General features: G+C 48.6%; 1 protein-coding gene across 3 annotated transcripts; it reads left to right on the top strand.

Moving 5' to 3' along the window:
- The first annotated feature begins 219 nt into the window (after window positions 1-219).
- Window positions 220-25,090, top strand: LOC140492583 (lysophosphatidic acid receptor 6-like). Of its 3 annotated transcripts, XM_072591564.1 has the most exons (3): window positions 220-589; window positions 2,440-2,492; window positions 20,028-25,090. In XM_072591564.1, the coding sequence occupies exon 3, from the start codon at window positions 20,053-20,055 to the stop codon at window positions 21,154-21,156; it is 1,104 nt and encodes a 367-aa protein (XP_072447665.1). In that variant the 5' UTR covers window positions 220-589; window positions 2,440-2,492; window positions 20,028-20,052; the 3' UTR covers window positions 21,157-25,090. The 3 variants fall into 3 exon arrangements, with proteins under 3 accessions (XP_072447665.1, XP_072447667.1, XP_072447666.1); XM_072591566.1 differs by lacking the exon at window positions 2,440-2,492 and having other exon boundaries at window positions 536-589; XM_072591565.1 differs by lacking the exons at window positions 220-589; window positions 2,440-2,492 and adding an exon at window positions 6,730-6,772.
- The last annotated feature ends 2,164 nt before the right edge of the window (window positions 25,091-27,254 follow it).

The raw sequence follows: 27,254 nt of genomic DNA, 5'->3' as shown, positions 1-27,254 counted from the left end.
TCAATTTTTTTTTCTGCGAAGAACCCTCCCATCTCTGTCCCTTATCTTCAGACCGTGAGTCTCAGGCAGCGCTAATGAACTGCTCAGAGCCCTTTTACTGCTTTTTACCCACTTGCTCGCTCCAAATGCATGATTAATGAGAGTCTGTAACAGGCTCCAGTGAGCAATCTCTGATCAAACACATTCAGTTGCACAATGTGGAAATTCCAAGCACTTAAAATAATATTACCAACAAAGAAAGGCATGAGATTCTGAGTGAGAGGCTTATTGGAAGCCATTCGGGTTGCAATGATTAGTCACCAAGGCGTTCAGTAACAGAATCTCATGTTTCACAAAAAAAAAGCAAGAGAGAGACCGACACGCTGAGAGAAAGAGAGAGAGAGAAAGGAACAGCAGATAGACAGTGTGACTGAACATCCAGAAAAACGTGAGTTGGAAAGACTGAGTGATTCAAGGAGTGAGAGAGGGAGCAATTATTAAGCAAGAAAAGCAGAACATTTAAAAGTCTTTTGAGAAAGAACTTCAGAGACTCCGCAATCCAATCTGATTCCACCACATCGCAAACGATCGCTGAAGACACAGGTTACAGGTGAGTCATTTTATTTCTGTACGTCTCGGGAACGGACTGTCACTGCAACTCAGGTGACTCCCCATCGCTGTCTCTTGGTGTTGGGGTGGAGGGGAGAGTGTGAGCTTTTGGACAAATGAGCCACTGCAGTCAGCAAGTGGAGAAAGGGACAGAACCGTGAAAGTGCAAACGCAGGAAGTTCCGGAGAAACTCGCATTGGTCGTCTCGAAGATGTTTTGGAAGCTGGTCGGGTTTGAGGGAAGGGGATTTGTCCTGAAACCCACTGTTTTTGCTCTGTGATACATGGAAATAACAAGTGACTCGGCTGAGGGAAGTGAAATGTGCGAGTTGGCAGAAAGATGGGTGGGGAGGCTGGGAGTGAGTGAAAAGCCTGCAGGTCGATGAATGAAATTGGGAGAATTTGAATCAGTGAACGAATCGAGGGTCAAGGGGAGGAAGGCAGGAAAAGTGGAGTTGAGGAAGCTCAGGTCAGCCATGTTGAATGGTAGAACAAACTTGACAGGCTGAATGACCTCCTTCAGTTGCTGTGGGCTTTGCCTCACCGAGAGAATCGCCTGCAGTTCGGAAACAGGCCATTTGGCCCAACAAGTCCATTCTGAAGAGCTTCCCACCCAGGCCCTATAACCCCACATTTCCCATGGTCAATCCACCCAATGTACACATCTCCAGGCACAATGGACCCTTTAGTATGGCCAATCCCCACCAACGTACACATCTCCAGGCACAATGGGCAATTTATCATGGATTAGTGGAGCTGGAAGAGCACAACAGTTCAGGCAGCATCCAAGTAGCTTCGAAATCGACGTTTCGGGCAAGATGAAGGGTTTTTGCCCGAAACATCGATTTCGAAGCTACTTGGATGCTGCCTTAACTGCTGTGCTCTTCCAGCACCACTAATCCAGAATCTGGTTTCCAGCATCTGCAGTCATTGCTTTTACCTTGGCAATTTATCATGGCCAATCCACCCAACCCATACATCTTCAGGCACAATGGGCAATTTAGCATGGCCAATCCACCCAATGTACACATCTCCAAGCACAACGGGCAATTTATCATCGCCAATCCACCCAACCTGTACATCTTCAGGCACAATGGGCAATTTAGCATGGCCAATCCACCCAATGTACACATCTCCAGGCACAATGAGGCAATTTAGGATGGCTAATCCATCCTAACCTGTGCATCCCTGGATACAATGGACAATTTAGCATGGTGAACTCACCCTAACCTGCACATCTTTGGACTGTGGGAGGAAACTGGAGCACTCGAGGGAAACCCGCACAGACACGGGGAGAGAGTGCAAACTCCACACAGACAGTCACCTGAGGCTGGAATCGAACCCTGCGAGGACGCTGTGAGGCAGTAGCGTTAACCACTGAGCCTCTTGCTTGGTGCCTCATGTCGCCAGTCAGATTGCCTGGGAGAAGCTTTAAGGCTTAAACATTTGCAACTGGATGCAAGGGAAGCCAACCTCAGCCATTTCAGTTGCCAGAACGGAGTGGGTGCCCGCAATTGTTGCACCAGTTGCCGGTACCATGGTGAACTGTCTCGCCTGAGGTGTGGTGACCCTCAGGCTGAAAGCACCACCTCTCTGATGAGAGCGTGGTCTTATGGTCTGGTAACCTTCACTTGCATAGCCCCCGTCCCCCCAAGAAAAACCAGAAACCTGTGCGGAATCGGAGCCCTGTGCGGTCGAACTGATTCGAGTGTGCAATCTGCAGTTTTCAGAAGGCTGTCAGCCTGGCCATGCAATGTGTCTTCCGTCACTCGCTTTGTGACTAAAGTAGCAAACCTCAGCACTTGCAAAAGGGAAGTGGTGACGGAATGTCCTTTTCTTCATTTGTTGGTAGGACCTGGATGCCAGAGGCTCGGGTTGGAACCGGTCGCCCATCTATTTGCTCAGGTAAGCGGCGACCGCATCACTGGGGAGGGTGAGGGGGTTAGGGTGGGGGTAGGGGGGGGGGGGGGGGGGGGGGGGGGGTTGGAGTCGTGTGTTCAGGTCCAAACTGCACAAGGTCGGACAGATTTCCTTCACTGAACCGGGTGGCTTTTTCAATCAGTGATCGCCAGTGGCTGGCTTTTAACTCCGGAGCTTTTTTAAACAAACTCGGTTCCACGGCTGGATTCAGGCCCAAGTGGCACAGCGGCTCAGGGGTTAACGCGGCTGCCTCACGGCACCAGGGACACGGGTTCGATTCCACTGTCGGGTGACTCTCTGTGTGTGGAGTTTGCACGTTCTTCCCCCTGTCTGTGTCAGTTCGTTCCCCAGTTTCTACCCACTATCCAAAGATGTGCAGGTTAGGGTGGATTGGCCATGCTAAGTTGTCCAGGGAGGTGTAGGTTGAGTGGATTAGCCTTGGGAAATGCAGGGATAGGGTGGGATCTAGGTGGTTTCTGCAGAGTTGGTATTGACTGGATTGGCCTGCCCTGACACTGTAGGGGTTCAATGCCCCCAAACACCTGCATGGATTACTAACCCAGTAACATTGCTGCTTTACTACTGACCTTCCCTAAGCCGTTCAGTGACTTTATCTGAATTTTGATAAAACAAAATCAGGCGAGATACCCTGGTCTAGAATTTCCTGAGGCCTATAAACTTCATTTTATCAGAATCCACTGACTAAAGTGGAGATTAAGGGAGCGTTGTGCAATCCCTATACTGTTGAAGCAGGCCATTTGACCCATCAAGCTCACACTGTCCCTCTGAAGACCACTCCTCCCAGACCCACCCCTTCTCTCAAATGCTGCGTTTCCCATGGCTAATCCATGAACCTACACATCCCTGGATGCTATGGGGCGACTTCAGCATAGTCAATCCTCCCTAACCTGCACATCTTCGAACTGTGGGAGGAAACCCACACAGACACTGAGAAGAATGTGCAAACTCCCCACAGACAGTTGCCCGAGACTGGAATCGAACCTGCGACCCTGGTGCTGTGTGGCAGCAGTGCTAACCACTGAGCCACTGTGCCCGTTCTCCAGGAAGCCCAGTTGCCTAGCTTTCAGTCATCATTGCTCACTCATTGTTATCTGGTTTTTTTTTGGCCTTCCTAACACTCTGGTTCTAATGTTAATGGTGCTCCCGCAGTCACACCAAATCGAAATTGACTCCGATTTTCTGATGGCCGAGACAGCTGTCTGAATTGTTCCAACAAAATCTTGGGAAGGTCACCAAGCAAGTTTCAATACGTGATTGACCTCTCAGGAAGTTGAAAGTAGTGAGAAGGTTTCGAGTTTGTTACGATATATTTAGTTAGAAGGTGAGAGGGTTCAGAATAACTTTTCATTTCGGGGGGAAAGGAATGAGATTGGGAAAAATAGCCTGTTTAAAAAATGATTAAACTGCACTTGAAGAATTGTTTCGTTTCTGTTTGACACATTACCTGGGATATGCATTAGGATAAGGGATCAAAGGACACTTTGAATAGGAAGGAGAAACATAAATAAGAATATCAGCAAGTATACACAAATGATTAGGGGATAGAATTGGCCCATTTAAATCTCCCTTGGAGAGGAATTCTAGAATTTTCCCTTAGTATCATCCAAATGCTTCTTAATATGTACAGTTCTGGTCTCCCTCCCATAGGAAGGATGTTGTGAAATTTGAAAGGGTTCAGAAAAGATTTACAAGGATGTTGCCAGGGTTGGAGGATCTGAGCTACAGGGAGAGGCCGAACAGGTTGGGGCTGTTTTCCCTGGAGCGTCGGAGGCTGAGGGGTGACCTTATAGAGGTTTATAAAGTCATGAATAGGGTAAATAGATAAGGTCTTTCCCCCTGGGTTAGGGGAGTCCAGAACTCGAGGGTATAGGTTTTGGGTGAGAGGGGAAAGATGTAAAGGGGATGTAAGGGGCAACGCTTTCACGCAGAGGGTGGTACGTGTTTGGAATGAGCTGCTGGAGGATGTGGTGGAGGCTGGTACAATGATTTTAAAGGCATCAGGATAGGTACATGAATAGGGTTTGGAGGGATATAGGCCAAGCACTGGTAAACGGGACTAGATTGGCTTAGGATATCTGGTTGGCATGGACGAGTTGGACTGAAGGGTCTGATTCTGTGCTGTACAGCTCTATGACTCTAATGATCATTGCTGTTTGTCAGGGAGAAAACCCATCTTTTCACTAATGTCCTTTAGGGAAGAAAACTGCCACTTTTACCTGGTCTGGCCTATACGTGACTCCAGACCCACATGGTTGACCGTTAACAATCTCCTGGACAACTCGAGATGAGCAGTGCATCCTGCCCAGTGAGGCTCACATCCTATGAATTGCGTTTTGTTTCAAAATTCCCTACGGTAGCCCCCGGAATTACCTGGGAGGTGAACATAGCCTTGAACCCTCTGAACATCTCCACTCGACTCCGAGACATTGCCCACGTTCCGTAAGGGAATTAGATCTGGTTGTGGAACAAAGGTCAAGCTGATTCCCCCCCCCCCCCCTCAAAAAAGGACGTGGGCATTGCATGACCTCGGAATGAGAATGGGAATTGTCTACTGGGACAAAAAGCATGGCTGAGATTCCAACCAAATTCACCAGCTTCCAATTCCCCCACCCCATCCCAGATCCAACCTTCCGACTGGACATCTGACCTGGCTATCTTCCTTCCCACCTCTCTGCTCCACGTTTCCCACCAAGGCATCACAATCACCTCCTGTCCTCGCCCACCTATCGCCATCCCACCTACCTTTCCCCTCGCCCCAACCCCCCCTCATCGATGCCTCAGCTCCCTTCCCCCTCCCAAGTCCTAATGGAATGTAGACTCTCCTGCTCCTCGGATGCTGCCTGACCAGGGGTGCCTTTAATGACTCTGACTCTCCAGCATCTGCAACCCTTGCTATCTCCTGGCTCCTTCTGACGAAATGCCAATACCTTCATTGGAAGGAAATGGAGCAATTGGTGTGAATGTCATGTTAAAGACAGCAGAGACACCAGCTGCGAGATAAAGGGGAAATAGTTAACACTGCTGACAGTGCTGAGTGCAGAAAGGTCACCCAGGACAAATGGATGGCATCACCATTAACTGGCAGAGTGTGAAAATGGGAGCCGCCCTGACCACAAATTAGCAACCTCCTTTCAAATCATGGGCAGCTTTGAAAGCCTGAAAGATTGCAAAAGTTAGGCAGCTGCTCGTGGATGAAAAAGGACAAGACCACAGCTGGTCAGACTGACAGTATGTGGTTGGTAAAAGGGAATTGAGAATGGTAATATTGTGACACCAGTTTAAATGTCTGCACACGTCAACACAGCTGGGAATTTCATAATGTCCTAGAATAGAATCCCTACAGCGTGGAAATAGGCCCTTCAGCCCAACAAGTCCGCGTCTCCAAAGAAGCAACCCACTCAGAAGCTATTGCTCTACATTTACCACTGACTAATGCACCTAGCCTCCCCATCCCTGTGCACTACGGGGCAGTTTAGCATGGTCAATTCATACATTTTTGGATTGCGGGAAAAAACCCACACAGACGCAGGGGAGATTTTGCAAACTGCATGCAGATATCCTGCCCGAAGCAGGAATGGAACCTGGGATCCTGGCACGGTGAGGCAGCCGTGCTAACCACTGAGCCACCGTACTGCCCTTAGGGGAAAGGAAACTGCCATCTTTACCTGGTCTGGCCTACACGTGACTCCGGACGCACATGGTTGACTCTTAACGAACCTCTGGGCAACTCGGGATGGGCGGTGCACCCTGCCCAGTGCCGCCCACATTCTCCAGCATTGCTGGAGAAACTCTGCAGTATCTGCAGAGAGAGAAATAGAGTTAATGTTTTGAGGTCAGTAACCGTTCTGCAGAGCTTCTAGTTACAAGGATGGTTTGGAGGGTATTAACTCTGTGGAGAGATTGGCTTGCTCTCTCTCGAACATTGAAGGACGAGGGGTGACCTGATAGAAGTTTACAAACGTATGAGGGGCACTGGTAGATTGGATGGGCAGAGTCTATTGCTCCCAGGGTAGGAACGTCAATGCAGCTGAAGAGAACTGTGGATGCTGGAAATCAGGGACAAAAAACAAACGTTTCTGGGAGAACATGGCAGGTTGGAAGAACAGTCCTGGAGAAAGGTGACCGGACCTGAAATGTTAACTCAGCTTTCTCTCTCACAGATGCTGCTAGACCCTGCTGAGGTTTCTCCAGCAATTTCCGATTCCGCGTTCGAAACATCAAACACTTGGGGACACGGTTTTAAGGTGAAGGGGCTAACTTTTAAAGGAGATAGGAGAGGTGAGGCTTCTATCACAGAGGGTGGTGAGTACAATGCAGTCTTGGGGGGGGGTGGGGGTGTGTGTGATAGAAGTAGATACATTAGTTACGATTCAGAGGAATCTTGACAGATACATGAATAGTCAGGGAATAGAAGGATATGGACAGTGTAGAGACAAAAGGTTTTTAGTTTGGAAGGGTGTGGCATGTCAGCATAGGCTTGGTGGGCCGAAGGGCCTGTTCCTGTGCTGTGTTGTTCTTTGTTCCTTCTGCTTGTACCACCGTTACGGGCAGGGAGTTCCAGATTTCCTTCAACCTCTGAGTAAAAAAGCTTTTTCTCACAGCCCTTCTCCCCCTTGGTCACTTATAACTCCGTCAAGGAGAATAGAGCCTGACTGTGTGCCCTCATCATTGTATACATCGCAATCATAGTCCCAACAGTGTGGAAGCAGGCCACTAGATTAGATTATTTACAGTATGGAAACAGGCCCTTCGGCCCAACAAGTCCACACCGACCCTCCGAAGAGTAGCCCACTCAGACCCATTCCCCCTGACCAATGCACCTAACATTATGGGCTATTTTGTGCGGCCAATCCACCCCAAGCTGCACATCTTTGGACAGTGGGAGGAAACCCAAGCAGATACAGGGAGAATGTGCAAACTCCACACGACATCACCCAAGGCTGGAATCGAACCCGGGCCCTTGGACTGTGAGGCAGCAATGCGAGCCACTGAAGCACCATGCATGCATTTTAGATCACGTTGACCAGTTTGATTTAAGATAACGCTGTGGATTCCAGAGAGTGGCAGCGAGCAGGGTAGAGTCTGAAGTTAGTGATCCGTGTGTTCGAATTGGGTGGAACTGAATTGTACAGGATCTGGGTGCAGTGCTGGAGTGCCCTTTCTGAGCCCCCTGCTCCAGAAGCTGGGCGGGGCACCACACACTTGAACAGGTTCCACAAAAACACCACAATTACATTGCACTTTGGAATCTATAAGCCTCTAATTGACGGGAAGGAAGTGGAAAAACAAATTTGCAAAGAGATTAGAGAGCGGTACAAGATTTCAAGAGGAGCATTAAAGGAGATTATTAATTATGCAAATATAAACTTGTATTGGAATAGTCTACAAGGTAATGGGAAGGGCGTAGATCAGCCATTATTGAGCAGAGGGACGGAGAAGGGAAAATCCTTCTTTTCATTGTTATATTCAGAGAGAATCATATTCCAAATTTAAAGGGACATGGTAGCTTAGTGGTTAGCACGACTGCCTCGCAGTGTCGGGGACTCCAGGTTCGATTCCCGCCTTGGGTGACTGGCTGTGTGGGTTTCCTCTGGGTGCTCTGATTTCCTCCCACAGTCCAAAGGCGTGCAGGTGAATTGGCCGCGTTAAAATGCCCTGTCGTGATAGGTTCATTAGTCAGAGGCAAATGAGTATGGGTGGGTTGGTGTGGCCCTGTTGGACCAAATGGCCTGTTTCCACACCGTATGGAATCTAATCTGAAATGTATGCACAGGCAGGTATAGGAATGAGAAAAGTAGTGGTCATGTCGGGGAGACTTTGGCGGGGGGGGAAGTTTGATGATTGGAATATAGCTTCAGGTCGAAGTGGTGCAAAGATGGGCAAGAGTTCAGGGGTGGCGTTCAAGAAAATATTCAACAGCAGTATGTGTTTCTCAGCCTAGGAGAGGGGAGGCAGAAGCAGACCTGGAATTTGGAAATAAGATGGTTGATTGAGAGGTGTGAGTTGACACATTTTATTGAGAGGAACTTTGAAAGGCAACATTAAATAGGAGGTAAGATGGTGCAGGAGCAGGGGGAGCTTGTTATGTTTTGAACACAGAACAGGCCCTTTTGGCCTACAATGTTGGGCCGAACGTGACGCCAAATCAAACCAGTCCCTTCTTGCTCCATATCCCTGCATGTTCATGTGTTTATCGAAAAGCCCCTTAAATGCCCCCTACCGTATCTGCCTCCACCACCACCCCCTAGCGGTGCGTTCCAGACACCTACCACTCTCTGTGTCAAAAAACAAAACTGTCCCCTCCTTTGAATTGTCTGCCTCTCACCTAAAATGCCTGCCCCCCCACCTCAGTATTACATTTTCCAACTCTGGGGGGAAGAAAAGTATTCTGACCACCGACCCTAACTGTGCAGCGCCCCATTTTACCGACTTCTACCCCGTCTCCCACCAACGTCTGTCGCTCGAGAGAGAACAACCCCAGCCTTGTGCACAAATCATTGAGGGTGGCAGAACAGATGAAGAGAGCCAGTTAATAAAGCACGCAGTGTACCTGGCTTTATTAAGGTGGGCATTGAGAGCAAGAGCAAAGAAGAGATGTTGGACTTGTATAAGATGCCTGTTGGACCTCAGCTGGAGTACTGTGGGTGCCACATGACAGGAAAGACCTGAACGCATCAGAGAGAGACAGAGAGAGAGAAACAGAGAAAGTGCAGTCAGCCAATTTCAAGAACGGGTCCAGGGATTGGACAGTTCAGCAATGAGGACAGATTGAAGACATTGAGATTGTTCTCCTCCGAGAGAAGAAGGCTGAGAGGGAGATCTGATCGAGGTTTTCAAAATCATGAGCAAGGTCTGGGCAGGGTAGAGAGAGAGAGAGAGAGAGAAGCTGTTCCTGCACTCAAAGGGAAGATGTACGTGAGGGGGCAGGAACTTAAAGTGATGTGAAAACCAAATAAGGGTGATTTGAGGTCAAAGCTTTTCTCGCAGCCAGTAGCCCGGGTCGGGAAATCATTGCCCGGAAATGTGGTGGAGGCAGCTTCAATTGAACCATCCAAAAGAGGCATTGGATGGCGGTTTGGATAGGAGTAAAACACAGGGGTCTGGGGAAAAGCCAGGAGAGTGGGACTGGTTATGATGCTCATCGAATGAGCCAAGACAAGGATCATGGGCCAAACGGCCACCTTCTGCACTCTAACACTTCTGCAATTCTGTGAAAGAAACCCAATACAGCACAGGATCAGGCCCTTCGGCCCCTCCAGGCCTGCGCTGACACATTTTGCCCTTCCATACTAAACCTGCCTTCACTTACAGGATCTATTTCCCACTATTCCTTTCATATTCATGTGTTCGTTCAGGTGAACCCTGCTGTTGTGTCATCTTCCACCACGTCCTCTGGCAGCATGATCAAGGCACTCACCACCCTTTGTGTGAAAAACATTTGCCTTGCACACCTCTTTTAAGCATCATCGCCCCCGCCCCGCATCTTGAACTTGTGTCCCCTAGGTTATTGACACCTCCACCCTGGGATACATCCTCATATTTTCCCCTCTAGCCATTCGCAATCTTATAAACTTCTATCAGGTCACCCCTCAACCTCCTACATTCTAGTGAAAAGAAACCCAGTCTATCCAACCTATCTTCATCACTACAAGTCCCCATACCAGGCAACATCCTGGGAAACCTTTTCTGAACCCTTTCCAAAGCATCCACATCCTTCTGATAGTGTGGTGACCAGAACTGTACACAATATTCCAAGTGTGGGCTAACTAGAGTTCCATAAAGCGTCAGCGTAACTTGCCTCTCCTTATAGTCAACACCCCAGTGTATCAAACGCTAATGGGGCAATGTTTAGGGCACAGTGATCATTCTATCATATGTTTTAGATTCGCTATGAAAAAGGGCAAGGAACAATCCAGAGTAATGGGTGAAAGCCAACCCTGATCTTGGCTGAATATAACCTGAATCAAAATCTTGCAATCTCCGAGCGATGGGTGACTTTCAGGTACATTGGGCACAGTTTAGAATTAGGATCCCTACTGAGTGGAAACAGGTCCTTCGGCCCAACAAGTCCATACTAGCCCTCCCAAGAGTAACCCAATCAAACCCATTGCCCCCAGCCTACATTTACCCCTGACTAATGCACCTGACCTGAACACGATGGGCAATTTAGCACAGTCAATCCCACTAACCTGCACATCTTTGGAGTGTGGGAGGAAACCGGAGCACCCAGAGGGAACCCACGCAGACACGGGGAGAATGTGCAAACTCCACACAGACAGTCGCCCGAGGCTGAAATTGAACCCGGGTCACTGGCGTTGTGAGGCAGCAGTGCGAACCACCATATCACTATATTACTAGTTAAGGGGTGTAAACAAATGGATACGACCCTAGATGACATAAAAGATAGAGATTTACATGAAGAAGGTGAGATGTAATCTTGTTAAATGCCACGTAGGCCATACAATGGAGAACCAGACTGAAGGTTCAGAGAGGAAACGAAAAGCAAATAAATTCAGTGAATGCAAATAGAAATTTGGGCAATATTAAAGGGAACGCCAAAATGTTTTATAATGAAGAGTAAATGGGCCGTAAAAGGAAGAGAAAGTTTAATGAGAGCTGTTGCTGGGGTATTAAGTCAATATTTTTCACCTTATGCGCAGTCATTCCCTGACTCCTCAGAGCCGCTTCACTATACTGTACACAAGGGAGGTGCTGTTAGCCAGCCCACAGTGTTGTGGAGCTGCTGGCGTTAGCCTGGGGTGGACAAAGTCACGTGACACCAGCTTCTGGTCCATTTGAAATCGCAAGCTTTCGGAGCGCCGCTCCTTCGTCAGGTGAAGTGGAGGGAAGCGCGTGGGCGCAGACCCCAGTGAAAGAGGTGGGGATTAATACAGCAGGAGGATTGATCTCAAGGCTGAGATTTTGAATGAGGAAGGGAAGTGGGGACCACAAGGGGACGTGGAGTCGGGGATTGTCGGATCAGCCACGATTTTGTTGCGCGGCTGAGCAGACTGAACGGGCTGAATGGCCTCCGTTTCTGCTGTTGTGGTCTTACGACGGGGAGAAAGGTTGTCTCGTCTCAACCTGAGCAACGATGAGACGAGATGCAAACTCTCCTGAAGTGGGAGCCAGACTGTCATCAGAAAGGGTATAGTGCGGGCAATCAGAGGAAGATTAGATTAGATTAGATTACTTACAGTGTGGAAACAGGCCCTTCGGCCCAACAAGTCCACACCGCCCCGCTGAAGTGCAACCCACCCATACCCCTATATTTACCCCTTACCTAACACTACGGGCAATTTAGCATGGCCAATTCACCTAACCTGCACATCTTTGTGACTGTGGGAGGAAACCGGAGCACCCGGAGGAAACCCACACAGACACGGGGAGGACGTGCAAACTCCACACAGTTAGTCGCCTGAGACGGGAAATGAACCCGGGCTTCTGGCGCTGTGAGGCAGCAGTGCTAACCACTGTGCCACCATGCCGCCCATAAAGATGATGGCGGTTATTGGCAATAAGCGAGTTGCTCATTCAGAGAGCTGGGGCAAGCGAGCCTTTGAGTGAAACGGCCTCTTTCTGGGCGGGGGAGAATTTCCCGATCCTGGGATAAGCGGGGAATGCTGAGTATGTTTAACCAACCTGACTGGGCTCTGTCAGGAATTGATGGAGACGTGGGTGGGTGAAGGTAGTTTATTTACATGCTGCTCACAAGGCTTTGAAGACAAGGTGTGCTACAGAATGTAGCAAAGGTTCCAAGAATTCAAATAAACGTGAAACCATTGAAAGCTTGTAGCCAAGGCAGAGACTCTTAGCTGCGTTTTGTGCTAGCTTGATACAAGAGCAAGAGATTTTACAAACAATAATATGGGAAAACATTGGCACTCAGTGCTGAATTCCACCTACTATCAGCTTTTTGCTTCACCCTATCGACCAGAAATTGAACCACGCAGCTACGTAATTACTGTAGTTCTGAATACAGAGTTAAGTTATCCCCAACTCCCCAGCAGTCCACCATACACAAGACACATGGCCGGAGTATGATGGAATAGGCCTCCCTCCCCCTCCATCCCTAGCCTGGAGTGGCTAAACACTGCTGACAAAACTTGATGTGGAGGACTGGTGTTGGACTGGGGTGGACAAAAGATCACCTGACAACCAGGTTATGGTCCAACAGGTTTAGACAATAGACAATAGGTGCAGGAGTAGGCCATTCTGCCCTGCGAGCATTATAATCATGGCTGACATCCACAATCAGTTTCCTGTTCCTGCCTTATCCCCATAACCCTTGATTCCACTATCCTTAAGATCTCTATCCATCTCTTTCTTGAAAGTATCCAGGGACTAGGCCTCCACTGCCTTCTGGGGCAGAGCATTCCATACACCCACCACTCTCTGGGTGAAGATGTTTCTCCTCAACTCTTTTCGAAGTGGCCTACCCCTTATTTTTAAACTGTGTCCTCTGGTTCGGCACTCACCCATCAGTGGAAACATGCTTCCTGCCTCCAGAGTGTCCAATCCTTTAATAATCTTATACGCCTCAATCAGATCCCCTCTCAGCCTTCTAAATTCAAGAGTATACAAGCCCAGTCGCTCCAATCTTTCAGTGTAAGATAGTCCCGCCATTCCGGGAATTGACCTCGTTTAGTTGGAAGCAGTAGCTTTCAGAGCACTGCTCCTTTGCCAGGTGGGGCAGGATTAAAGGAGTCAGAATTTACAGTAAAAGGATCAAAGTGCCATACAACTGATGTGATGTATTGAACAATCGAGATTGCTGTTAAGTCTTTAATCACTTAGAGTGGGGATGCAGGTTTTGTCTCATTTATCATGACCCCATCCAGAGTGAAGCAGCCCAATTGTTTGGTGTGTCACCCATCGACTGAATCGAACTGCTCCAGTGACTATGTATATAAATAAAGACTAATTAATGAATAATATACAATTATTAAGAAAGGTTATCTCTCACCGACGCCAACATGCAGTGGAGAGCTGTGTGCATTGCTGTGCAAGGCGCATTTCCGACACTTCAACCAGTGGGCAACACCTACCAAAAATCCACCTACTCTGCCAGCTCGTAAGACAAGGGCAGCGGGCACATCGCCTGCAGACCCCCCTCTGAGTTACGCACCGCCCCGACTCTTTCATTGTCGCTGGCTGCGAATCCCAGAACTCCCTCCCTAAAAGTACACCCAGCGGCAGCTCAAGCAAGATGACGCACCCGTAGCTTCCCACAGGCGATGAAGAGATGGGCAACAGATACTGGGCTTTACCGGTACACCCATACACCACAACGGAGTGACGAAAAGACAACGGGAATCTAGGAAGCTTTGCGTTTTTTCAAGGCAGGCCGAAAGCTATTTGCACAACCCTGAAGGTGTTGGACGAATATCATCGATTTTCTTTGATGGGAACAGGAGTAGGCCTCTTGGCCCTACTCCACTACTCAGTGGCTAATCTGTGGCCTAACACCATACCCCTTAAATACCTTTGTTTCATGAAAGGAGTAGAGTCATTGAGTCGGATAGGCCCTTCGGCTCAAACCTACCCACACTGACCAAAATATTGATCTCAGGTGTGAAGTTAACTAACGCAGCCAGTTATGTAAGAGAGGTTCAAACCTCTACCATCCTTTGTGTGTGCAGAAGTGCTTCCTAACGTCTCTCTTGAACAGTCCGGTTCAAATTCTCAGACAATGCCCTTGAGTTCTACAACCTCCAACCAGTGGAAATGGTTTATCTCTGTCTTTTGCTGTTAATAAGACAGAAGACGTAAGAGCAAACATTAAGCTTTCCTGCCCATCGATTCTGCTCCATCAGTCAACCATGGCTGATAAGTTTCTCAACCCCATTCTTCCGCTTTCTCCCTGTAACCTTGGATTGCCTTGATAATCAAGAACCTCTCTCTCTCTTAAATGTACTCAATGACCTGGCCTCCATAGCCTTCTGTAAATCCCATCGATTCCCCACTCTCTGGCTGAAGAAGAATCTCCTTCTCTCTATTCTAAAAGCTCTTCCCTTTACTCTAAGGCTGTGCCCTCGGGTCCTAGTCCCTCCTCCCAATGGGAACATCTTCCCAACATCCTCTCTGTCCAGGCCATTTGTTATTCTGGCTGTTTCAATTAGATCCTCCCTCATTCTTCTCAACTCCATCAAATATAGATTAGATTCCCTACAGTGTCGAAACAGGCCCTTCGTCCCAACCAGTCCACACCAACCCTCCAAAGAGTAACCCAACCAGTCCCATTTTCCTCTGACTAATGTGCCTAACACTACGGGCAATTTAGCACGGCCAATTCACCTGACCTGCACAACTTTGGAGTGTGGGAGGAAACCGGAGCACCTGGAGGAAACCCACGCAGACACAGGGAGAATGTGCAAACTCCACACAGACAGTCGCCTGAGACTGGAATTGAACCTGGGACCTCGGTGCTGTGAGGCAGCAGTGCTAACCACTGAGCCACCGTGCCACCCCAAGTCCTCAAATGTTCCTTGTACGTTAAGCTTTTCATTCCTGGGACCATTCTCATGAACCTCCTCTGAACACGCTTCAGGGCCAGTACATCCTTCCTGAGATATGGGGCCCAAAACTGCGCACAATACTCCAAATGTGGCCTGACCAGTGGTTTATAGAGCCTCAGAAATACATCCCTGTTCTTATCTTCAAGTCCTCTCAAAATATGCATCATTACATTTGCCTTCCCAACTCCTGACTCAACCTGAAATTTCCCTTGAGAGAATCCTGGATTAGAACTCCCAAGTCTCTTTGCACTTCAGATTTTGAATTTTCTCCTCATTTAGAAAACAGCCCATGTCTCTAGTCTTCTGACCAAAGTGCATGACCTCACGCTTTCCCATGTTGTACTCCATCTGTCACTTCTTTGCCCACTCTCCTAACCCGTCCAAATCCTCCCGCAACCTGCCCACCTCCTCAATGCTGCCTGCCCCTCATGTACCTTGAAGGCTTCAATCAGATCACCCCGTAACCTTTTACATTCTCGAGAAAACTGGCCTCATTTGTGCCAATTCTCCTCACAGCTTAATTCCTGAAGCCCAGCTATCATTCTTGTCCTGGGCTCCCTCCAAGGCCAAGATATTCTCTCTGAAGTGTGGTGCCCTCATCTGTTCACTGGTACTCCAAGTGGGGTCGACCCAGGGTTTTGTATAACTGCAGCACAACATCAGCATCCTTGTACTCCAACACTCTCGACACAAAAGCCAACATTTCGTTAGCTTCCTTGGCATCACCTCAGTGATGGAGTAACAGGATACTTCCTGATACTTCCTGATGGAGTAACAGGATATATCGCTGTACAGTGAGTACATTTTAAGATACGTTCAGGCTGGAGACATTGGAGCAAATAACATGGAGAGTTGTTTGCATAGACTTGGACAAAATCACGATGGAAGGTTGGCGAAGCTGCTTCTTATTTCCAAAGACTTGGAACTATAGATTTGAGGTTTTCAACAAGATTTGCAGGAGACATAAGACCAGGAACGACCACGAGAAATTGGAACAGGAGTAGTGTGTTGGACTCCCTCGAGTTTACCTCACTGTTCAAGGGGAGCATGGCTGATCCAACGTTCCTTGTGTCCATTTTCCTCCCTTTTCCCAGTCACCTTTCATTCCCCGACTGATTAAGAATCAATTGAACTCAGCCTTAAATATACGCAAGGACTCTAACCTCCCTCCATCGGCTCTCTGTGGCAAGAAGGGAGTTCCAAAGACTCATTCCCCCAAGAGGAAACATTCTTCCCTCATGTTGGTCTTAAATTGGTCCCCCTTTGTTCTGAAGGAAAATCATTTTGCAGTTAATTGTCTGAAACACTTTGCCATTCGTATGTCGGAAGTGAGCAATGCTTTCAAACAGAAATTGTACGGACACCATGGGAAATAAATTTGGGATGATGGCTCAGTGGTTGGCACTGCTACCTCATGGCATCAGGGACTTGGGTTTAATTCCAGCCTTGGGCAGCTGTCTATGTGGCGTTTGTGTGTTCTCTTCCTGTGTCTGCGTGGGTTTCCTCCTGCTGTCCAAAGATGTGCAGGTTAGGGTGGTCTGGCTGCGAGAAATTGCCCTACCCTGTCCAGGGGAGGGCAGACTAGATGGATGAGCCATGGGCTGGTGAGGATGGGGTGCCCTTCGAAGGGGTCAGTGAGAGACTCAATGGGCCGAATGGTCTTTTTTCTGCACTGCAGGGATTCTATGATTTCAACTGAGGTCATCTGGACTCAAACATAGGCTTGGTTCCCCTTCCATGTAGTGAGGATTCCATGAACTAGGTTTGGTTATAGGAGGATATAAATGGGTTGGACAGATCTTTGTCAGGTGGAATTTAAAGGGGATGCACTTTGGAAGAAGGAACAAAGCAAGAAAGTGCTCAATGAATAACATGCTCAGAGTAATCTTGGTGTGCTCGTGCACAGATCCCTGGTGCTGGTCGGACAGATTAATAGGGTCATTCTGAAGTCATTTAAGACACTTACCTTAATCAGTCACGGTATAGGTTACAAGGTAAAAACAATGACTGCAGATGCTGGAAACCAGATTCTAGATTAGAGTGGTGCTGGAAAAGCACAGCAGTTCAGGCAGCATCCGAGGAGCAGGAAAATCGACGTTTCGGGCAAAAGCCCTTCATCAGGAATACAGGCAGAGAGCCTGAAGGGTGGAGACTTTCAGGCACTCTGCCTGTATTCCTGATGAAGGGCTTTTGCCCGAAACGTCGATTTTCCTGCTCCTCGGATGCTGCCTGAACTGCTGTGCTTTTCCAGCACCACTCTGATCTAGAGTATAGGTTTTAAGGGCAGGGCGGTTATATTGGAGCTGTTCAGGAGTTTGGGTTAGGCCACTGTGGGAAGTACTCTGTGCAGTATTGGTCACCACAAAGACATCTGAGAGAAGAGATTCACCAGGATGTTGCCTGGGATGGAGCAGGTTAGTGACTAAGAGAGGCTGGATAAGCCCAGGTTGGTATCTTTGGCATAGAGAAGATTGAGGGGTCACCTGACAGACTTGGATAAGATTAAGAGGGAGTAGATAGCAACTTAATCAAAGGGTCAATATCAAGGGGGCATCATTTTAAAGCGAAAGGCGAGAGGTTTAGAGAAGAGAGGGAGGAAAACCTTTCTTTATCACGTGCCATTCTAGATTTTGATACGACGAGTTCACGGGTGCTAATTTTTCATTAAACCTCAGAACCTGTGGAATTTAAAGATGAAAATATGAAGCAGAAGGGGAGGTTCACATGGATAAATTCAGGCGGGAAGGCAGACAGAGAGAGAAAGCAAAAGGGAAAAGATGCAAACAGAAATAAAACAAAAACATGGGAGAGAACAAGCATGAAGAAGATTCATCAGCAAGATCTACAGCACGAGAAAGTTCCCTTCAACACATTCAGTCTACACCAGTCCAAGATAACCACATTATGATTCCAATCCCACCTTCTCAGCACTTGGCTCACAATCTTCACATTGACTGAATTAGTTGTTTAATTATGAGTTAATTAGTTAATTAATTTTAAAAAAAACCTACATCCCATGAATGAGCAAATGGGGGGTGGTGATGGCTGAGATGTATTATCGCTGGACCGCTAATGCAGAGAGCAGGAGAATCGACGTTTCCTGAAGTTTCCTGAAGAAGGGCTGATGCCCGAAACGTCGATTCTCCTGCTCCTTGGATGCTGCCTGACCTGCTGCGCTTTTTCAGCAACACGTTTTTCAGCTCTGATCTCCAGCATCTGCAGTCCTCACTTTCTCCCCGCTAATGCAGAGACCCAGGTAACATTCTGGGGATCTGGGTTCAAGTCCTGCCGTGGCAGATGCTGAAATTAGAACTCAATTCTAAAAAGAATGTGGAATTAAGAATCTAATGTTGACCAGTTTGTCAGGAAAAATCCATCTTGTTCCCTGATGCCCTTTAGGGATGGAAACTGTCATTTGGTCTAGATACTTTCTTTGGAAACTGAAGGGTGACCTTATAGAGGTGTATAAGATCCTGAGAGGCACGGATAGGGTGAATACTCTCAGCCTTTTCCCCAGGGTTGGGGAATCGAGGGCTAGAGGGCATCAGTTTAAGGTGAGAGGGGAAAGAATAAAAGGGAACCTGAGGGGCAACTTTTTCACCCAGAGGGTGGTACGCAGATGGAATGAGCTGCCAGTGGAAGTGGTTGGGGCGGGTACATTAACAACATTTAAAAGGCATTTGGACAAATACATGGAGAGGGAAGGATTAGAAGGGTATGGGCCCAGTGCAGGGTAATGGGGTGAGCATGGACGGCCATTTTGGTCAGCACGGACCAATTTGGGCTGAAGGGCCTGTCCCATGTGGAAGGACTCTATGACGCTATGTGACTCCAGAGCTACAAGTAATGTGCTTGAGTCTTAATAACCCTCTGGTCAATTAAGGATGGCCAATAAATGCTGGGCCTAGCTAATGATGCCCTCATCCTGTGAAAGAATGAAGTGAAAAATAAGCTTCTGGTTTGATCAAAAAAGCAAATAGCTTCCTCCAGTTCCTATGATTTCTGTTTCCTCAGGATTTTGCTCTAAAGAGGGAGGTCTCAAATTTCAAGGCGTAAAGGTTCATAGCTCCTTGAAAGTGGAGTCACAGGTAGATAGGATAGTGAAGAAGGTGTTTGGTATGCTTTCCTTTATTGGTCAGAGTACTGAGTACAGGAGTTGGGAGGTCATGTTGCGGCTGCACAGGACATTGGTTGGAATATTGCGTGCAATTCTGGGCTCCTTCCTATTGGAAAGATGTTGTGAGACTAGAAAGGGTTCAGAAAAGATTTACAAGGATGATACCAGGGTTGGAGGATCTGAGCTACAGGGAGAGACTGAACAGGGTGGGACCTCTATAAGGTCACCTCTCAGCCTCGGACGCTCCAGGGAAAACAGCTGGAGCGTCCGAGGCTGAGAGGTGACCTTATAGAGGTTTATAAAATCATGAGGGGCATGGATAGGACAAATAGACAAAGTCTTTTCCCTGGGTTTGGGGAGTCCAGAACTAGAGGGCATAGGTTTAGGGTGAGAGGGGAAAGTTATAAAAGAGACCAAAGGGGCAACATTTTCACGCAGAGGGTGATACGTGTATGGAATGAGCTGCCAGAGGAAGTGGTGGAGGCTGGTACAATTGTAACATTTAAAAGGCATCTGGATGGGTATATGAATAGGAAGGGTTTGGAAGGACATTGACCAAGTGCTGGCAAGTGGGACTAGATTAGGTTGGGGTATCTGGTTGGCATGGACGGGTTGGATCGAAAGGATCTGTTTCTGAGCTGTACATCTCGATGACTTCATGACAGTTTGAATCATACAGTAATGAAAAGGCCCTTCAGCCTGTAAAGACTGTCCCACCAACGCCTTCTCCCGATGTAAGGATTTTAAAATGTGTAGATTAAGGCCAGTGCACTCTAGTGGCATAACAAAGATGTTTTGTTGGATTCAAACCGAAATTCGCATATGCTAATGCAATTCTGTTGCTTCTTGTTGTTATAATTTCAGATTCCTTGCCGTGACTGACCCAAACATGCTGACAGCTGAAACTGGTTTCACTGTGACCCAGCGAGACTGGTCCCTGGGATGGGAGTCACACACATCGTCTCCAATGGGTATCAATTCCACAGGCAGTGCCAACCTCACCAACAACACAAACCCCTGCCAGGTCAGCGCTGACTTCCAGTATGTCCTGTTTCCCGTGGTGTACAGCCTCGTGTTTGTCTTTGGCACCGTCTCCAATCTATGCGTCCTCTGGTACCTCTTCAGGAAGAAGGGGGAGTTCACGCCCTCTGACATCTTCATGATCAACCTGGCCGTGATCGACCTCATCTTCACCATTCTGCTCCCCTTCAAAATCATCTACCATACCCTGGAGAACAACTGGATCTTCGGTGAGGTGGCGTGCAAGATCACCGGTTCCCTCTTCTTCGCCAACATGTACGGCAGCACTCTCTTCCTCACCTGCATCTGCGTGGACCGCTACATCGCCGTGGTCCACCCCATCCGCTCGCTTTGGCTGCGCAAAACCCGCTACCGCGTGGTCACGTGCTGCCTCATCTGGCTGCTGCTGGCCTCCATCCTGCTTTACCTGTGCCTCGGAGGGCCGCTGACCAGCCAGTTCCCCAACGGCAACACCGCGTGCCTGGAGAACTTCAACGCCAAGTCCTGGGGCCGCCGCATCTCCCGGATCAGTATCGTGGCTGCCATCATTGGCTTCTTCATCCCGCTGGTGGTCATCATCGTCTGCTACCCCCTCATCGCCAAGAAGCTGCTGGAGCCCACCGCCGGCAAGGAGTCGGTGCACACGGTGAAGCGAAAGGCCCTCCGCACGGTACTCGTGGTGCTGGTGGTCTTCCTCATTTGCTTCGTGCCCTACCACCTCATCCAGTTGGTGCACACCCTGAGGCGGATTCGGGTGCTGTCCAGCTGCCGCCTCATCCAGTTCACCTACTCGGCCCGGCGGGTTACCATGGCGCTGACCAGCCTCAACAGCTGCCTGGACCCCGTGGTCTACTCATTCACCAGCAACACCTTCCAGTGGAGGCGCTTGTGTTGCCGGGGCGACGGGCCTACAATCAGCTTTCGAACCAAAGAGACATCGGAGAGGAAATCGTCACGTCAAGCTGCTCTCTGAGGGCCCAGGCCTACCTTCACCTTGCCTTTGCCTGAACTGTCGCCTCTGAAATGGTGAGGGTGGGGGCACTTGGTGAAGGAAGGGGCGCACTGGGCAAAGTGTCAGCCAACATTGGCATCTCCATCAAAGACAGACAGACACACACACACACACACACACACACACACAAACGTATATACAGAGACACTCACACACACTCACAAACACACACACGCAGACAGACACGCACACACACATACAGAAACACAGACACACACACACGCAGACAGACAGACAGACACCTACACACATACACTCACACTCACAAACATACACATGCAGACAGACAGACACACACACAAACACACATACAGAGACGCAGACACGCACACACACACACACTCACAAACACACAGACAGACACGCACACAGACACAGATACACGCACACACACACACACACACACACACACACACGGGCACACACGCAGAGAACACAAACACACGCATACACTCACACATACAGGAACACACACTGACAGGCACACACAGACATAGGCACACAGTGACAGACACACAGTGACACACACACAGACACACACACACAGACACACACACACTGACACACTGACACACAGACACTGATACACACACAGTGACACACACAAACACACACAGTGACACGCACACACAAACACTGGCACACACACACAGACACACACAATGACACACACAGTGACACACACACACAGACACACACACACACACAGACACCCATATACACTATCGTCCTCGCACAAAGCCATTACTGGTAAACAGAAAAGACTGACCCATTTGTTCAGACACGCTTTCTCTCATAAATATTTTACCTTTCTCTCACAGTCAAATCTTCTTCTCTCACACTCACGGGTTAGATTCTAGCTCTCATGCTCATGCACTCAGCATTGCATCACCTACCCAGTTGTAAATCGTTAGCTCTCTCTCTCTCCCTCTCTCCACGGACGCTGCCAGACCTGCTGAGCTTCTCCAGCCATTTCTGTTTGTGTGTGTCACTGTTCGACCGATCGATCCAACTGGCTTCAGTGACGGCAAAACCGCTGGAAATCTGAAGAGAACCATGTGGAAACGCAGCAAGTCTGGCAGCTTCCGTGGAGAGAGAAACAGAGTTAATGTCTGGCGCTGGGTGTGAACTAACTGACCCACAGTTGGTTGGGCAGCTGGTCTGCGATGCTGCAGTGTGGGTTCAACCACTGCACTGGCTGAGGTTACCATGAAGGCCTCGCCTTCTCATTCTCTCCCCTCGCTCAGATCAACCTCTCACCAGTTATTACTCTCGAATGAGAAAAGCAGTGTGTGTGCGTCACTGTGTGTGTGTGTGTGTGTGTGTGTGTGAGAGAGAGAGCATGTGTCTATGAGTGTATGCCAGTGTCTATGTGTATCTGTGTCTGTCTATCTGTCTGTGAGTATCTGTGTGTGCCTCTGAATGTGTGTGTCTGGGAGTGCCAGTGTGTGTCTTGAGTGTGTATGTGTCTGTATCAGAGTCTGTGTTTGTGTGTGAGACAGTGAGAGAGTGTGAAAATGAGTTTGTGTGTGTGTGAGTGAGAGAGAGTTTGTGTGTTTGTGAGAGAGAAAAAATGTGTGTTTGAGTTAGTGAGATTGTGTGTGTGAATGAGAGCATGTGAGCCTGTGTCTGTGTGGGTGAGTGAGGGAGAGTTTGTGTGTCTATGTGTGTGTGTGAGAAAGAGAATGTGTGTGTGTGAGACAGTGAGACAGTGTGTGTGAGAATGAGTCTGTGCGCGTGTGTGTGTTGTGAAAGACTTGAGCCTTGTAGATGATGTTTTGCTCTGAGCACCCTCATAAGCAGTTCCCCTCGCTTCACCTGCCCCACTGTCACTGTTTAACATCCATTGACCAGCCATTATCAGTTCTGAAGTAGTCATATCAGACTCGAAGCATGAACTCTGTTTCTCTCACTTCCAGACCTGCTCAGTTTCTCCAGGATTCTTGGTGTTTAACGCAACTTAAACTCTCTCTCTCTCAAACACACGCACACACACACATACATACACACACACAGACATACACACACACACAGACAGACAGACACACACAGGCAGACACACACACACAGGCACACACACACAGGCACAGACACACACACACAGACACACACACACAGGCACACACACACAGGCACAGACACACAGACACACACACAGACACACACACACACAGACACACACACAACACACACAGACACACACACACAGACACAACACACAGACACACACACACAGAGTCACACACACACAGACACACACATACATGACACACAGACACAGACACAGAGACACAGACATACAACACACAGACACAGAGACACACACACACACATGACACACAGGACACACACACACACGACACACAGGACACACACATACACACGACACACAGGACACACACACACAATGACACACAGGACACACACGCAGGCACACAGACAGACACGCACACACACACACACGCACACAGACAGATGCATACATACACACACACACACGTATACCTATGCACAAACACATAGACATGAGCTTCCCCTCTCTTGTGCACAATCTCTAGGAGAGGCCAGCAGAGGGCAACCAGAAATAACCTGACTGCTTTCCCATGCCTTTCTCTGACATTGCAGTGACTTCTATTGTAGCACTCACACTGCTGTCCCATTGCAGGAACTTGTCACTGCCTGAAACGCCGGGTCAATAAAACATAGCAACAGTAAACAATTGTGGTATGATACTGATAACTCCCAGCTCGTGGGCAGTGTTGGCAATGAACCACTGTATTCTGGATTAGTGGTGCTGGAAGAGCACAGCAGTTCAGGCAGTATCCGAGGAGCAGTAAAATCGACGTTTCAGGCAAAAGCCCTTCATCAGGAATCACTGTAAGCCCTCCTCTGTTCACACATTGGATTCCCTCTCCCTCAAAAGCCAGCCAGAATATACATTCCAACACAACTTTAAAGGGACAAGACTTTGAAAGGGTTAAAATCCAGCTCCCTCAAATAATCTGTTTGTGACAAAGGCTGGTAGTTCAAGGGCTGAGTACACGAGAAGGTGAGAGTCTGGATTTGAAAAACCACTGGGAATCGACCCAGACAAAGAGAAGCAAACCAGTCGACAATATTAACATGTAACTACTTGGAAGAAGTTGCAGAAAGGGGGTGTGAACTGGGATGTCCTCACCAGGCACCAGTCACTCTGCATTCAATTAGTCTGAAAGGACCAAGGGCAGTCAGAGATCCGACGGGTAGCGATACTGGCATCCTGCATAGGGAGCAGCGAGTGGAACAGAGATGTTGGGCGAGGCAATTTGAAATTGCCCCAGGGTAGAGAATTGCGACCAGGCTGGTCGATGGGTGGATGGGTCGGCGAGAGTGAGGAGGGGGATCTGGGGGAATGAGCCTTCACCTCCTCCAGCAAAGACCATAAGAAATAAGACCAGGTGTGTGCCATAGGGCTGCCAAACCCTGCTCCATCGTTCAGTAGGATCACAGATGTGGAACCATACGGACTGGAAAGGATTAGAAGGACATGGGCCAAGTGCAGGGAAATGGGGTGAGCATGGACGGCCATTTTGGTCAGCATGGACCGGTTTGGGCTAAAGGGGTGTGTCTCCCTGCTGTCAGCCCCTATGACTCTGTGACTCTCTAACCTTCCCCGCTGTTGAGTGGAACTCTCAGATTTTAAATTTAGTGTTAACTCTAGCTCTCTGCAGCATTGTATTCCTCACTCTGTTCTGTTACCCTTACACACATTGTATGATGTGATCTGTCTGTACTGCACATAAAACAAAACTTTTCACTGTACCTCGGGACATGTGACAATAATAAACCAAACCAAAGCAAACCATGGCTGATTCCAACACTCACCACGTCCATTTTCCTGTCCTTCCCCTTTGATTCCCTGACTGATCAAGAATTTATCTGTCACGGCCTTCAATACACACGAGGGCTCTGCCCCCATGGATTGGCTATCTGTGACAAGGAATCTCAACCCTCTGATTACCAAAATAAAGGTTCTGTGTGCCGGATTGGTAAGGTAACTAGTTGTTTTTTTTTTCTTCAGTTTTCTCGTTGGGAATTTAGAACAGTGGGAATGGAGGTTAGGGCAGTTGAATGTTCCTCCTGCAGAATGTGGGAAGTAAGGGTCACCACTAGTGTCCCTGTAAACTCCATCTGTGGGAAGTGCACCCAACTCCAGCTCCTCGAAAACCACATGAGGGAACTGGAGCTGGAACTGGATGGACTTCGGATCATTCGGGAGGTGGAAGGGAATACTGAGAGGAGTCGCAGGCAGCTAGTCACACCTCAGGTACAAGAAGATGGTAGATGGGTTATAGTCAGGGGATGGAAAGGGAACCAGCAGGCAGTGCAGGGATCTCCTGTGGCTGTTCACCCCAACAACAAGTTGGATTTGGATACTGTTGGGGGGAATGGCTTACTAGGGGAAAGCAATGGGGCACAGGTCTCTGGCACAGAGTCTGTCCCTGTTGCTCAGAAGGGCAGGGGGAAGAGGAGCAGCGCATCAGTCACTGGGGACCCCGTAGTTAGGGGGCGACAGACAGGAGGTTCTGTGGGAATGAGAAAGACTCACGGTTGGTGCGTAGCCTCCCAGGTACCAAGGGTCGTGATGTCTCTGATCGTGTGTTTGGGATCCTTGAGGGGGTGGGGGAGAAGCCCCAAGTTATGGTCCACACAGGCACCAACGACATAGGGAGGAAGAGAGATGGGGATGTAAAGCAGGAATTCAGGGAGCTAGGGTGGAAGCTTAGAGCTCGAACAAACAGAGTTGTTATCACTGGTTTGTTAGCCGTACCACGTGCTAGCGAAGCGATGAATAAGCAGAGAGAGGAGTCGAACACGTGGCTACAAGGATGGTGCAGGACGGAGGGTTTTGGATTCCTGGATAACTGGGGCTCTTTCTGGAGTAGGTGGGACCTCGACAAACAGGATGGTCTTCACCTGAACCAAAGGGTACCAACGTGCTGGGGAGGGGGATATTTGTTAATGCTATTCAGGAGGGTTTAAACTAATTCAACAGGGGCATAGGAACTGGAATTATAGTTCCAGTGTCCAGGAGATTGAGAGTAGCGAGCTCAGAAATAAGGTTTCAAGGTTGCAAGAGTTTCAGAGCCATGAGATCATGCTGCAGCTGTACTAAACTCTGGTGCGGCTGCACTTGGAGAATTGTGTCCAGTTCTGGTCACCGCATTACAGGAAGGATGTGGAAGCATTGGAAAGGGTTCAGAGGAAATTTACCAGGATGTTGCCTGTCATGGAGGGAAGGTCTTATGAGGAAAGGCTGAGGGACTTGAGGCTGTTTTCATTAGAAAGAAGAAGGTTGAGAGGTGACTTAATTGAGACATATAAGATAATCAGAGGGTTAGATAGGGTGGACAGGGAGAGCCTTTGTCCTCAAATGGTGATTGCTAGTACAAAGGGACTCAACTTTAAATTGAGGGGTGATAGATATAGGACAGATGTCAGAGGTCGTTTCTTTACTCAGAGAGTAGTAAGGGTGTGGAACTCTCTGCCTGTAACAGTAGGAGACTCCCTAACTGGAAGGGCATTTAAATGGTCATTGGATAAATATATGGATGAGAATGGAATGGTGTAGGTGAGATGGGCTTCAGATTGGTTCCACAGGTCGGCACAACATCGAGGGCCGAAGGGCCTGCACTACGTTGGAATGTTGTATGTGTTACGTTCTAGAAGAAATTCCTCCGCATCTCAGTCTTACATTGGTGCCATTTTATTCTGAGATTGTGCCCTCTGGTACGAGACTCTCCCATGAGGAGAAACATCCTCTCAGTAGTGAGCCTGTCGAACCCCTTAAGGTTCAATGAGATCTCCTCTCATTCGAAACTCCAGGGAGTACCGTCCCAACCCTCAACTGGTAAGACAATCCCTCCCTGCCAGGGGCCATCCTCGTGAGATTTCTTTAACAGCCTCCAAGGAAATGATATCATTCCTTAGATAGTTCTCAGGGTGCATCATCAAGCACAGGAGGCGTGGGCTCAGTGGGTAACGCTACTGCCTCACAGTACCAGGGACCTGGGTTCGAT

This window comes from Chiloscyllium punctatum, chromosome 21, assembly GCF_047496795.1.
Source record: "Chiloscyllium punctatum isolate Juve2018m chromosome 21, sChiPun1.3, whole genome shotgun sequence".
Taxonomy (NCBI): domain Eukaryota; kingdom Metazoa; phylum Chordata; class Chondrichthyes; order Orectolobiformes; family Hemiscylliidae; genus Chiloscyllium; species Chiloscyllium punctatum.
Note: the sequence above shows the minus strand (reverse complement) of the source record. Positions and strands in the feature narration are given on the sequence as shown.

Excerpts from the sequence above, each read along its gene's own strand:
- LOC140492583 (XM_072591564.1), top strand. The coding sequence starts at position 20,053 with ATGCTGACAGCTGAAACTGGTTTCACTGTGACCCAGCGAGACTGGTCC.